We start from the raw sequence: 14495 nt of genomic DNA, 5'->3' as shown, positions 1-14495 counted from the left end.
GGTGAAATGAGGCGAGAGGAAGCAAGAGGAAACAAGAGAAGGCGAGAGGAGGTGAGAGAAGGTGAGAGGAAGCAAGAGGAAGTTAAATGAGGCGAGAGGAGGAATAAGGAGGTGCGAGGAGGAGAGGTGAGACAAAGTGAGAGGAGGCGAGAGGAGGCGAGAGAGGAATGAGGAGGTGAGAGGAGGAGTGAGGAGGTGAGAGGAGGTAAGAGGAGGTGAGAGAATTAGCATCATGAGGCTAATTAGCGACCATGTAGCAGTTCTACGTGTAATAAATCTGTAATCATGTGAAATAATTGAAGGCCGGCGTTAAAATCGAGTATTTGAAGGTCACGTCCTTGATGATAATTCTGGGTAATGTGTATGTGTGTGTGTGTGTGTTTCTGATTTCACACATAAATAATGTGATTTAATCTTCGTCTGTATACAAACACAAACATGTGTGACCTTCTCGTTTGTCATTTACTTTACATCTTTTTCTTTGACGCTCGTCAAAAGAAGTGTGTGTGTGTGCAAGGTCGAGAGAGAGAGAGAGAGAGAGAGAGAGAGAGAGAGAGAGAGAGAGAGAGAGAGAGAGAGAGAGAGAGAGAGAGAGTTTACTTTGCTGTACGCTGAGAAGTCGAGCTGCGCCCGCACCGGGGCGGACGAGGCCACGGCCCCGAACACCAGCTGAGGAAACTGCATCCGGAGGAGAGAGAGAGAGAAGAAGTTAAAGAACTAAAAGCAAACTAATATGGAGGATGTGTCATGTGTATAGTGTGTGTGTGTGTGTGTTATCTGACCTATGTGACACACAGCATTGTGTTCTAACACCATTAGAGCGTCGGTATATTCTCATTCAAATCACATGAGAAGATGAAAGCCTTCTCACTAGTATTGATATATGTGCATTATATTTATTCCTCTTTTAGTAATATTGGCTTAAATAAAAGTGCTCATGCAGCGTTTTGAGTAATAAATTGTATTTCCGCTCTCACCCTTAACCCCTAACCCTATTTATTGTCTGAGTTGTGTTTAGATGTTGCACATGGGGACTATATATCATTGTAGCCCTGATGTTTATGTTTATTTTGATACCTAACATGTTTCTTTTCTTGATTTGTACCATGTGACCTGATAGAAAAGGGCTCAAAGATTTGAATATGTTTCTATTTCTTGCTCATTGTGTTGATTGTTGTTGTTTGTCTGATGCCAAGACGACTCCCTCCTCATGTGAAACTATCTTTTTCGTGTGATTTGTTGACAATGAGACAGCCGGAGGGCGGTTTGAACGGCGGCCGGTGCCGAGGGTTCGATGCCGTGAGCACCTTCCCTCTGAACCAGGCGGACAGCGAGCCGGAGTACGAGCCGCCGAAGCTGATCCAGGTGCTGCTGCGGCTCAGGTTGAAGCTGCTGCTGATGTGCTGGTGGAAAACAGCCAAGTCTGCAAGCCTGGACCCAAACAACAACACACACACACACACACACACACACACACACACACACACGCAACACAACGACGCTTCAGTGTCCTACCTGACACACGTTATAGAGACATGCTCAGACATGAAGGAGAAACCTCTGGCGAGTGTTGGGTGAAACACACAGACACACACACACACTCACACACACACACACACACACACACACACACTCACACACACACACATACACGCACGCACACACACTTTAATAGACAGAAAGGAGAGTAGAGACACACACACGCACATGCAGTATGTGTTGAGGAAGTGAGGTGAAGGACACACATTTACAATCATACATGTATGTACACACACTCACACACTCACACACATACACACTCACTCACACACACACACACACACACTCACGCCTGCTGGCTGCTCAGGTCCGACAGGTTCTCCGTTTCGAGGCCGTCGGGGTTGATGCTGTCGCCATAGAAACGATGCTCCACAGCCAGCAGCAGCGCCCCGAGCTGCCGCGCCATGTCGGCATGGTGACCTGTTTACAAACAAACATGGTGACCTGTTTACAAACAAACATGGTGACCTGTTTACAAACAAACATGGTGACCTGTTTGTAAAAACAAACAGGTCACCACGCCTGGTTCTGGTTCTACTTCTGGTCCTTATTCTGGTGTGTGTGTGTGTGTGTGTGTGTGTGTGTGTGTGTGTGTGTGTGTGTGTGTGTTGTCAGAATGGAAACTGCTCCGTACAACATGAAGCCTCGCTCCTGTTTCCACTTTCACTTACAAACGTGTGACCTTTGACCGCCATGTTTCTGTGTGTTACTGTGTGTTACTGTTGTGTGTTTCTGTGTGTTTCTGTGTGTGTTACTGTGTGTTTCTGTGTGTGTTTCTGTGTGTTTCTGTGTGTTACTGTTGTGTGTTTCTGTGTGTTTCTGTGTGTGTTACTGTGTGTTTCTGTGTGTGTTTCTGTGTGTGTTTCTGTGTGTGTTTCTGTGTTTGTTTCTGTGTGTTTCTGTGTGTTTCTGTGTGTGTTTCTGTGTGTGTTTCTGTGTGTTTCTCTGTGTTTCTGTGTGTGTTTCTGTGTGTGTACCTGCCAGGACGTCCAGCTCAGAGATGGGTCCTTCTCCTCCGATGAAGAGGAACACCGGGCCGTCGGGGCGCCGCCAGCTCGCCTCGTTCACGAAGAACCTCTGAAGGAAAGAAAGACGAGTTTTATTCATGTTCACCTGAGTCAGCGGCGTTTCTTCGTGTGAGTCATCCCTGGTTTAAAACGGGGACACGATCACACGTTGGCAGCCGCAGATGAAAGAGATGTGAACAGAGATCAGTGCGGTCAGGAAGTCTCGCTTCAGCTTCCTGTCTGCAGAGAAAGAGAAAGCTGCAGTGAGTTCAGAAAGAAGAGGACCAGGAAGCTGTTTTCTCATCTTTGATGCATTGGAGAAAAGAAAAGAATATTGAACAATGCTCAGAAATGATGAGGAGACATCGTCTGTGATTTCAATTAAAAACTGACTTCATGTCGGTTGTGAGATCACAGGAACTTGTGTAAAAGTGCTTTTATGTCTAAAAATGACAGGTATATATTTGTATATTTTTCTATATTTTTTTATAAATTTCTTTGAAAGTTTTTAATCTTTTTTGTATAGTTATATATTCTTTTAATTATTTTTTTTAAATTTTATATATTTTTTATTTTTACATTTTTTATATATTTTTTTTAAAACTCTTTTTTGTATATTTGTTTACTATTTAAAAAATATTTTTACATTTTTATATTTTTTATATTTAAATAAAAAAATTTTTTTATTATTTTTTCAATATTTACATTTTTACATTTTTCTCTTTTTTAAATATTTAGTACATTATTATATTTTTTAAAGTTTTTTTATTTTTACATTTTCCATATTCCTACATCTCTCCATTGTCGCGTCGCTCTACCTGAGGGAAGGTTCTGGGGTCCAGGTGGTTGAAGTGGTCCAGCTGCTGGTGGATCCGTCCCTCCTTCACGCCCTCTAGAGGCCGCTCGGCGTTCTGCAGCAGGAGGTCACGCGCTCGCTGCTTCATCTTCCCCAGAAGCCGTCCTGCATTAGAGTCATTGTTGTAGTTTTAAAAGACCAAGAGGTTACAGAACAAAGAGAAGACATTTATAGTTTACTAAATAGTTTGAGAGTAATTTCTCTGGCTGTGCTCAGTGATGTGTCACTTATTCTTATTATTAATATTATTATTGTCTGCCATTTCTGGCTTGTAAAGCAAAGCCTTTGTTTCATAAATACAGTTTATTCTTGCTCACTTCCTCTCAAAAGGATCCTGTGTGGCTCCATCATCCGGTTGATATAAATAGATCATGTTCGTGTCATCGATGTGACGCTTTCCAGAATAAAAAATACTTCAAACTACAAAATGTATTTCAGGACCGACATCTAACGTCTCCCAGAGAGATCGTCTCCAGCAGCAGCGGAAAAAAAAACAAAAAAAAACAACTTATATAGAAAATCCATAATGTCTCATCAGCAGATTCAACTCACCGGCTTCAGCTGAGTTGATGAAGAGGAGGAGGAGGAGGACGCAGCGGGTCAGGGAGGAGAGCATCTTCATCACCAATCAGGATACTTTATGATAAATGTGAAGAAAAACAAGGAGGATGTGCACCGCTCACTACCTCCTTATATATATGTGTGTGTGTATGTGTGTGTGTGTGTGTGTGTGTGTGTGTGTGTGTGTGTGTGTGTGTGTGTGTGTGTGTGTGTGTAATATAGAACTGCTCAGCACAATGGAGCATCAGCGTTGTGATGTAACTCGAGCTCTCTGCCTCGTAATGGCTTTTTTTTCAAGAGTGGTTGAGTTTCAGGAGCTTTTTTTTCGCCTCCACTTTTTCCTCTTAAGCGATGCGTTGCATGAGTGAGAGGGACTGTCTCTTCACACACACACACACACACACACACACACACACACACACACACACACAAGCACACACACACAGAGAGACTCGCACACACGCTTAGTTCCAAGAAACACTCGCTGCTCTCTCAGTGTTTTTCAAGAAAATGTCGGCTAGTTTCTCTCTCTTGCAGCACCGTGCACGTGCAGACGCACATTGACACACACACACACACACACACACAACAGTACACACTCGGTTGGTTCAGGTGGGATCAAGGCTTTTCTCCCAAAGGGAGCCTTCATCTAACGAGTCCACAACACTTTGTTCTCATTTCTCCTGCCTCCTGGCAGCGAGTAAGACATTTAAAAGACATATGCAGAGAGATATTTGTGAGAGTGTTGGCCAACGTTTTTTAACTATTTCTTGAAACTGGCGAGTAAATGTTGGACCTTTCAGAATCAGAACCATTGATTGCCGTTTGTGTGTTCACATACAAGCGGGTGGTGCACCGCATGAAACAACGTGGGGACTAAACGACACTCTGATGAGGAAAGTAGGACATGTCATCACGTGTGTGGCATCAATCTCATGCTCCTGGTGCCTCAGTTGGGTCGTGTGATGCCACAGTTTGACTCTCCTGCCTTATAAATAACTTGACGAGGCTTCGCTTTGTCTTCTCGGCCACAGAGGCGGCAGCTCTTCAGTCCTTAAGCCTCCGCCAGATGGAAAGGGCCTCCGCCTAAACCCGCAGCAGACTGCGAGGATCTAGACTTCCTCACGCGTGTCCGATCCGAAACCATCCACACAAAAAAAATTCATCGTCAGCAATTGTCCGTTTAATGTCACACACGGCTACGCTGTCAAAATGAGGCCGCCGCTGAGAGGAAACAAAGATCTGAATCACTTTGGACGTGGAGCAGATGGTCGTGAGCGAGACGAGGACGCCGGCGCCGTTAGAAGAAGTCAAAGTTGTGATGAATTTCATTATTTGTTAGAGTCACGGCTCCATCGTTTTGTTGGAACGGCCTCAAAGATGCATTTAAACCTTCCTCGTACTATTAGAAGAACATCTGAAAATACTTTGTGTTCTCATGAATTGGGTAAAAAACACGAGTTGTTGGAATTAAGAAGCAGAAGTTGAGCATGAAAAGAAAATTTTTGAATTAATTCAGACTTTTTTTAACTGCATCTTCCTCAGTGTGGGGAATATTCTGCATATCACTCCTGTAAGTTATGTATATATAAAAAACAAACAATAGTCTCACGTGATAACAAATTGCTGCCACAGGAAGAAAATAATAATCCACAGAAGAGATTTCTTCTGGCTGCAGCATCCTGTCACGGTGCCAGACGCTGTGGGAGTGTGAAGCACCGACACACACACACACACACACACACACAGTTAATGTCACTACTTTATTCACAGACAGGTTTTCATGATGTAACTGGCAGACAGAAGATAACAGATCAAAGATGACTTTGTTGGAGTAACATAGCAGAGAGCGCGTTCCCTCTCAGGAGTAACTTTAGTCCAGTCTCTGACTCCGGACTAAGGCTTTAAACGTTGGTTTTACAAAACATTTTCACAGAGCTGTTTTTTTCCTCTTATAGATGAAACACGTGCAAGGGGAAAAAACTAAAAATATATATTAAAACCATTCACAAAAAGGCATTGATGATGATGATGGTGATGATGAGTGCACAAAAAAAATGAAAAGCTGATAATAATAATAAAAAAAAGCGTATCCAAAATAAAGTTGTGTTCTAAGTATTAATACTTTACAACGACAAAAAAAAGGAACGTGAACGCAGAGCTAATGCCCAATGCAACCTTCTAGGAAGTGAAAAGCAAGGGAGCAAGGGAGCAAGGAAGCAGGAGCCAGGCAAGGAGATGCGAAGCAAGCGACGAGTCATCGGCAGTTACACGTTAGTGTCTAACAGAGAGCCGGAGGAAAGGATTGAAACTCCACGGACAGCGTTTGCTCAGAGGAAGCGAGGCGTCATGCTCAGAGGAAAACGAAAACAAGTCTCCATGAAGACACGTGGAGACGGTCGTCTCCCCGGAGGAGCACGGCACACCCCGTCACACACACACACACACACACACACGCACACACACACACACACACACACGCACACATCTCCAGAGGAAGAAGAGGAGACGGTGTTGAAGTCAGAAATCATTAGCGGCTAAAAAAAGGGGTTTGCTACATGGAAAAATCCTGTGATAGAACCAAGTGTTCAGTATTGCATCGCACGTCGAGGGTGAACGAACCCGATGGGAGTCAGAAAAGAGCAAAGAAGGAAAGAAAGAAAGACAGCAGGCAGTGAAATAAAAAGATATTGTACAGCATCAAACCAAAACATCGCAAGTTACGTGTGACTCAGAGCAACAGGATGCTACAGCGGCCGGGCGGCGGTGACTGCAGATGAGCCTTCGAAGCGGGTCGGCCCCGCCCTCCCCGCACCCGACGCCACCACCGCCGCGCTCACTCCTCGTCGCAGATGACGGTCTCCACCACGAAGGTGTTCTCGAAGTGACGGATGCGGTGGCAGTCCTTCGCCTCGCGCTTGTTGATGCCTGCGAGAGGAGAGAGAGAGACGGGGAGATGGAGCGTGACGGGACTCGATCCGATCACGAGTCTGCTTCGATCCATTCAAAAGAAGGAGGAGGAAGAAGAAGAAGAAGAAGAAAGAGGAAGAAGAGGAAGAAAGAGGAAGAGGAAGAAGAAGGAGGAAGAGGAAGAGGAAGAAGAAGGAGGAAGAGGAAGAAGAAGAAGAAGAAGAAGAAGAAGAAGAAGAAGAAGAAGAAGAAGAAGAAGAAGAAGAAGCTCACGTCTGCGGGTGACGCGGCGGCTCAGGCGGTAGGTGTCCTTCCCGTTGCACAGCCGGTAGATGAAGGGGCCCAGCTGACGCATGTTGTGCACCCGGCCGGTCACCACCATCTCCTCATGGATGATGTAGGTCTGAGGCAAGTACGTTCCCTTCTGCAGGGGACAACGACAACGACACGCTCAACTCAACGCTTTCTACGCGTCGCTTTCGGCTGAGACCAGAGGCCTCAGCGCTCCAGGGTCAGAGCTTTTAGTTTGTTACGTTTACATAACCGTGTTAGCGTAGTCAAATGTACACCCTGAACCAGTTTGTGGCATTTGGGAACAGCAAAAAGTTAAGCCGATCCTTTTGGAGACATTAGAGAGAAAATGGTGTTCATGAAGATCGCGCCAGACGCGACTCTCAAAAACGCGTCGCTAGCAAAACCGTTGTTTTACTCTGGTTCGGCGCCTTTCGTGCGCATTTTAAAAAGTTAAAATATTTCCAACTTCTAAGCCGCGGCTCATCACTGTCACGATCGGATGAAGTGAGAGGCGGAGCTTTAATGCTTCCTGACTTCATGTGTTATGAACAGCGGGGAATTCAAAAGAAAATGGCTTCCCTCCGACAAGGCGCTAGCATTAGCGGTATTTAATAACAAAGAGCTTCATGATTCTAGATGGAAACACGACTCAGGAGACGCTCCAGTGACTCCTGCTCAGCCCAAAGTACGACTGAAAGCTCTCGTCATCCAGACACAAGTCGCTTTTTGAAGCGGCTGCGCTTTTAAAAGTGGCGTCCGGTGCGATCGGCCCCTGAGGTCGCCGTTGCGTTACCTTCACGTTGATGAGGAGCTCCAGAAGGTTGCGTGGAGGCATCACGATGGTGGTGTTGAGCTCGATAACGTAGCACTTGTCCAGAGCGATGTCATGGTAGGCCGTGAGTCCCTGGAGACATAAAACCGTTTATCAAAGACGACATTTAAAAAGAAATGCTGTACTAATGTTGTTGCATCTCGGCAGTTTATTGTTGTAACATGTGAGGATCTGGAGACGTCGCCATTTTGGTCCAAACTGAAATACCTCAACAGGTGTTGAGCTGATCATTACAGTTTTTAATGCACAGTCACGGTCCTCAGAGGAACCATTCTTGTGGTAAAGATTTAACTGTGTCTTTGTTCTCTATTGAAGTTGTCACATGTGTGTGTGTGTGTGTGTGTGTGTGTGTGTGTGTCCTCACTCTGTGGAAGTCATGGATGATGTCAGCGGGGTCGCTGCCTCCGAAGTGCGGCACGGGCACCGTGATCTTCTCGTAGTTGTCGCCCAAGTAGATGCCGACGTTCTCCTCCAGCTCCTGGCGGCCGCGCAGCGGAGCGTACGCAGAGTCCTCGTAGAGAACCCGGCAGTGGAACAGGTTCTCCTCCGGGTTCTGCACACGCAAACACACTAATGAGCTTCTGAATAAACACACAAACACACACACCGGCTGAAGCAAGAATATCCTCCTCTTACAGCGGTGGCTTGCAGTTTCCATCCAAAATGTTTCGTTGTCTTTATTTACTTGTGAGTAATGTTCTTGTAATCCAGTAATTTCCCCACTGAGGGACTAATTAAGGATTATCTTATTTTATCTGTGTGATTTTTTTTTTACAATTAGCAGAAATCTTGATTTGTGGGCCCTAAAAAACATGTTTTTTAAGGTCACAAGAACCTTTGACCACTGAATTCTAATCAGTTCAAACCTCGAGTTGAAGTGAACGTTTTTGCCAGAATTTGACCAAAACAAAAATGGCGGCTCCTGAAGAAGTTAGATGCTGCAATAGCATCAGTTATATCAGACCGTGAGAGTATTTCTCCATCTGAAAGAAGAGCAAAGGACGGCGCAGACGGCTTTCTTTCCTCAGAGAAAAAAATATGTTTTCGCTCTTCTCCGGTAGAGTTTGTTTGACAAATGTTTCATCCAATCACCTGCCACGTATTCATATTTAAGCACCTGCCCTTTTCCCGATACAGTTTCCAATGACTCCCTAGATGTTTCCGTGTTACAAACCATCTTTCGGGACAGGTTATAAGTCCCCCAAAAGGACATCAGTTCCTTTATGAATACAGTGTTGGGGTTCAGAGAGACGTGCAACACACAGAAGATGTAGTCGGGTCTCACGTGAGGTATGAAGTAGTAGCGGTAGACATAGATGGAGGCGAGGACCAGACCGGCCATGAACACGACCAGGCCAAAGGTCAGGCAGCACAGCCCATTGAGGGGAGACTTTTTGGGCCTCAGTGGCAGGACCAGCTCATCCTCATCCTGGAAAACACACACAGACACACACAAACAGATATTAATACTTACAGAGAAGCATTCCCAGGGAGCTTACGTGACGCTCACTCATCGTACGAGCGGCTGAAAATGACCCAAATTAACCAAGTGCTAAAATAGACGCCGCATTTCAAAAGCAGGAATCAGCAGCGCTGAGGCCGGGCCGGAGGAAGAGATGACGAAGCGGATGGAAGCGAAAACTCGACGGAGAGATGGTGAGTAATCTTCCCAGACGCCTCCAGTCTCGCAGCCCGTCTGTTGGCAGGGTGGCACTACACACGGATAGTAGCTCGCTCACGCTGTGCGTACAAACACAACGATTACCGGAGCGAGCGCCGCACCGCCGAACGCTCGCCGTAGGGTTTACAACACAACAATGGGTGCTATTCTCGGATGATGTGAAAAGGGGAGAAAGTGATTGTGTGCGTGGAAAAAAACGTTAGAAAAACTTCAAAAGAAAAGCGGTGACAATTCTCTGCCAACATGTTCCATTGTTGTTGGGTTTTTTTTAAACAATGATGACACAAAAGAGATAAGAAATCTGTGTCTTTGTTTCACGGTGTCTGCAGAACACGGCGTTCCTGTGACTGGTTTCAGTCCGGCACGCCGTTCTGTGGGAACGTGAGGGCGCAGGAGGACAAATCGACAACTGTGCACGTGTGAACACACACATACATACACACACACACTTCTAGACTCGGGTTCTTTGTGTTCTCCCACGCCGCCACAGGGGGGAACACAGAGAGGCTCTTTCACGCCGATGTCGAGAGCGTGACACACCACGAGGGCCGAGGCTGCTGCTCCATACCGTTGATCAAAGTCTTATAGAGACACTGCAGCGCTGTGGCACATATTCATGAGACATGCACACAACACACGATGTTCTATCAACGCACAATGTTCTATCAACGCACGATGTTCTATCAACGCACAATGTTTTATCAACGCACGATGTTCCATCAACGCACGATGTTCTATCAATGCATGATGTTCTACCAATGCATGATGTTCTCCCAATGCATGATGTTCTATTGTTCTATCAATGCATGATGTTCTATCAATGCATGATGTTCTACCAATGCATGATGTTCTCCCAATGCATGATGTTCTCCCAATGCATGATGTTCTCCCAATGCATGATGTTCTATTGTTCTATCAATGCATGATGTTCTATCAATGCATGATGTTCTATCAATGCATGATGTTCTACCAATGCACAATGTTCTACCAATGCACAATGTTCTATTGTTCTATCAATGCATGATGTTCTATCAATGCATGATGTTCTATTGTTCTACCAACACATGATGTTCTACCAACATGTTCTACCAACACATGATGTTCTATCAATGCATGATGTTCTATCAATGCATGATGTTCTATTGTTCTATCAATGCATGATGTTCTATTGTTCTATCAATGCATGATGTTCTATCAATGCATGATGTTCTATTGTTCTATCAATGCATGATGTTCTATCAATACATGATGTTCTATCGATATCACATCACAGCTCATCATCTTCGGTTCTCCCTTCAGGTGTCTTTGCTCAGGGGTCGAGGTCCATGCTGCTACAGCAAAGTAAAAAAAAAAACAATCTTGCATGCGCTGCAACCCATCTGCCATTTTGTCAGCCAAAATCTCTCACATTTCTTACAGTCTATCTTCTCTTTTATTTAATCTGTGGGGGGGAAAGAAAGGGGGGGGGTATTTATTTAAATCTGCATGGGAGGAAAGAAATCTACACCAGGCTATGAAGCAAAAACCTCCACCACAAATCCTCTATATTGTTAAATTGCGTTGTGCTCCCTCGAGGTACAGAGCCCGCAGCTGTGCACGTTAGAATAACTTGCATGCAGCCACAGTGGCGCAGCAGCGGAGCAGCAGCGCGTGCATTAATGGCATGTTTTTGTGTTTTCAAACCCAAATGGCGATGAAAAAAATAAATAAAAACACAAGAAGAGGAGAAATCTCCTGCTGGTCAGACTGTGCAGGTGCACGCTGACCCGCAGACCAACACACATACACACAAAAACACACACACACACACAGACAGGAGTCCGGGCACGTTACATAAGTATCAAATCAAGACGAATACGACAACATATGATGTATTATAATTTAAAAAAAAGAATAATTAAAAAAAGCAAGTGACGCGTTGTGCTCACCATCGGATGAGGGATGAGGATCTCGGTCTTGTCGCCATCATTCTCCTTCTCCACTTTCTGTCCCGCGACCGACTGGAAGCTGATCTTCACCATGTCTCTCGGTGTGTGTCCTGTGTGTGTCTGAGTGTGTGTCTGTCTGTCTGCAGGTGTCCTCGCGCTTCGTCTCTGTCACCTTTCCCTGCAACAGTAACGAGCCCCTCACCTCGTCGACGGGAACGTCCTCTTCTCACCGTTTGCGTCCCTCTCTGTTTTGTCTTGTTCTACCGGAAGTGTGCCGTTTTGGGGTCATTTTTTAAATTATTTTATATATATATATATATTTTCCCTTAAAGGACGCATGTGGCGCTTTCTATTTAGACTCCATTCACAAAAAACGCACTATTGCATCCGCTATTTCGCTGTTTTATTGCAGCTCGCATGCAAATTCGCGTATTAATAATTAAGTTATTCCAGCCTCATAACACAACCTCCTCCTCCTCTATAAGGATGCAGTACAAGTTAAACTATTGTTCACCTCGTCATATTGTAAGATAGACTTATAAAGCCCTTAAAGCTGATTAATATTGTTGTTTTTTATTAGCAAATGTGACCTGTCACTCATTAGTGTTAATGATCTGGGCGGAGCCGACACGCCCACAAGCCCGTTCCTGTTGTGGTTCACTCTCACCGCTCTCATGGGTGGTTTCGGGCCAACAGGAAGCTGGATGCAAACATAAATAATAAATAAATAAATGTAAAACCACTGGACGACACGTGCCTAGCAACAAGAGGCAGAATAGCTGCTGCTGAAGCTCTTGAGGCAATGAATTTAGAGCCGGTGGAGACTAAACTCAGAGCTACAGGGAGAGCGAACGTTAGATAAACAGGATTAGTTTTTTGTCACCGATTGTTTTTGTCATTATAAAAACACACTTTTTATTATATTAGCTCACAATGGCAGTAATCCATGTCATAAATATGAGGAAAACAATGTGCACCAGTGTTTTTTTCTCAAATCTCACATGTCAAAGTGTGTTAATACTCCGATTTTAATGTATAAAGGAGTATTTTTAATTTAGAGAACATGTTTGAAGACTTCCCCAAACAAGCAGACGCACATATTTAAACGTTAACACACGTTTGAAACCTTTTGTTGTCATTTCTCTGCACCCCCCAAAAAAATACCACAGCATTATTTTATTCCAAATGTTTTTTTTCTTCCATTTCTTCTTTATTTTGGGTCGTAGGGTCTTTGACACGTCTGAGAAGCTCCCACTCGCTCTACGCTGAACCTGCAATCAAAGTCAGCATACAGCCAAGAACAGTTCAAATTTGGCATTTCAATGTTGTTTAAATACTTGGAGAAAACAAAAAGAAACAATTCCAGTACAACATCTTCAGTACAGCATCATGCACGGCCAGCGGGGAACATGCACGTCGGATGCGAATGGAACAAACTTCTCATTTTAACGTGCTCGCGTCTCATTGAGCAGACCGAGTGCGAGACAACTTGATCGGCGGCTTCGTCACATTCGCTCTGCAACCCCCGAGGACGATCCAAAACACTGCCCCGAAAGTACTCCGCTACCCACAATGCTTTACGCTCACAATTGTACTGGAATTATGAACCCTCTGAAGGGGAAAAAAAAGGCTGGAAGAGGGGAGGGTGAGGATGTCCTGATGAGCTCAGCCCCTGGATCACACTCACTGTGGGGCCGCACTGCACACTGATGAGGATGAAGAGGGGGAGACTGTTTAATGAAATGGAGGAAGGTGGGAGCGTTGTCCTCGACTCCAGTGAGGCGATGGCGATCGCTCACAGCGCCTCACAAAAGTGCACAAACACACACACGGGCTGTAATGTTTCAGTTGACCCTCTGATCCCCTCCCGCACGTCTGGGAGATACTCGAAATGTAAAATGAGAATAAAAAAAAAAGAGGATTAACAGACCCCCCCGGAGCTGAAACCAATGACATTCCTCCGCTGTACAAATTTGTTAATATCCTATAAGAGGTTAGCTAAACGTGAGCTGGCCCTTTAAGTTATGTACAAAGAAACCTCAACAGCAACCATTTCAGCAGTAAAAATGAAATGCAAAAAAAAACAAAAAAACAATGTCACTTAAACTTGTTTGTTGTTTCTTTTATGGTTTAGAAAGTAATTTGATTACAATTAACCAAAAACGTGATGTTTAAAGTAATATATATATAATATATATTCATATGTCAAGGTTAAACAAAACAATCTACAAAGCAAAAAAAACAAAAAAGGCATTATGTACATGTACCCAAAAAAAACAACAATAAAGAGACCCAACTCTCAAGGATTATTATTATTTTTTTAAAACCAAAATTCATACTTTATCCTCTCCTCGGTTCCTCCTGCACTTCACACGCCGCGTCGTAAAGACAGACGGGAGGTAAACGGTTCTGATGGCATCTGAGAGCGCCGTCCCCGACGGGGGAAATCGCTAAAAACGAACCACCGGTTTTGTTTTATCGGATGAAGGCGTTGATGGGAACTGTAGCGGTCGCTGCGATGCGCGTGCAACTCCCCCCCTCCCTTCGAGTCCGTGGAACTGAACGCGGGCGCCACGGAGCCGCCGCCCGGTACCGCCGCCCGGTACCGCCGCCCGGTACCGCCGCCCGGTACCGCCGCCCGGTACCGCCGCCCGGTACCGCCGCCCGGTACCGCCGCCCGGTACCGCCATGGATCTGTCACATTTCAAGGCATGCAACCAACACACCAATGTTCAACGTGCTCGTACCATTTTCTTTCACACAGTTTTAGCAGATACTCTTGCAGTGTGTGTGTGTTATGTAATACGTGTGTGTGTGTAAACTTGTCTACTTTTGTTCCTTGTCGTGTGTGTGTGTGTGTGTGTGTGTCTGTATCTTCCGTCGTGTC

General features: G+C 45.0%; 2 protein-coding genes across 2 annotated transcripts in view; both read right to left on the bottom strand.

Moving 5' to 3' along the window:
* The window catches only part of prss16 (serine protease 16), a 7072-nt gene extending 3054 nt beyond the window's left edge, over nucleotides 1-4018 (bottom strand). Inside the window, exons 1-6 of the mRNA XM_068585132.1 lie at nucleotides 3955-4018; nucleotides 3365-3507; nucleotides 2517-2616; nucleotides 1830-1959; nucleotides 1308-1431; nucleotides 601-678 (exon numbers count right to left, since the gene is read on the bottom strand). Of these exons, the coding sequence (XP_068441233.1) occupies nucleotides 601-678; nucleotides 1308-1431; nucleotides 1830-1959; nucleotides 2517-2616; nucleotides 3365-3507; nucleotides 3955-4018 (639 nt within the window). The remainder of the gene's footprint in view (nucleotides 1-600; nucleotides 679-1307; nucleotides 1432-1829; nucleotides 1960-2516; nucleotides 2617-3364; nucleotides 3508-3954) is intronic.
* A 1689-nt stretch (nucleotides 4019-5707) lies between these two features.
* Nucleotides 5708-11894, bottom strand: itm2ca (integral membrane protein 2Ca). The gene is made up of 6 exons (XM_068585662.1): nucleotides 11609-11894; nucleotides 9285-9428; nucleotides 8364-8552; nucleotides 7961-8071; nucleotides 7147-7297; nucleotides 5708-6891 (listed from the first exon to the last, which is right to left on the bottom strand). Exons 1-6 carry the CDS (start codon nucleotides 11699-11701, stop codon nucleotides 6800-6802), a joined length of 780 nt encoding a protein of 259 aa, XP_068441763.1. The 5' UTR covers nucleotides 11702-11894; the 3' UTR covers nucleotides 5708-6799.
* Nucleotides 11895-14495: the final 2601 nt, after the last annotated feature.

Source organism: Clinocottus analis, unplaced genomic scaffold (assembly GCF_023055335.1).
Source record: "Clinocottus analis isolate CAN_PGR_092001 unplaced genomic scaffold, fCliAna1.0.p SCAF_2, whole genome shotgun sequence".
NCBI lineage: Eukaryota > Metazoa > Chordata > Actinopteri > Perciformes > Cottidae > Clinocottus > Clinocottus analis.
The sequence above is the reverse complement of the archived record's forward strand: the minus strand, read 5'-3'. Positions and strand labels throughout refer to the sequence as shown.

Excerpts from the sequence above, each read along its gene's own strand:
- itm2ca (XM_068585662.1), bottom strand. The coding sequence starts at position 11,701 with ATGGTGAAGATCAGCTTCCAGTCGGTCGCGGGACAGAAAGTGGAGAAG. Across the intron at positions 8,072-8,363 it reads TCATCCATGACTTCCACAGA|GGACTCACGGCCTACCATGA; the intron begins GTGAGGACACAC and ends TTATGTCTCCAG. Across the intron at positions 7,298-7,960 it reads AGCTCCTCATCAACGTGAAG|AAGGGAACGTACTTGCCTCA; the intron begins GTAACGCAACGG and ends TGTCCCCTGCAG.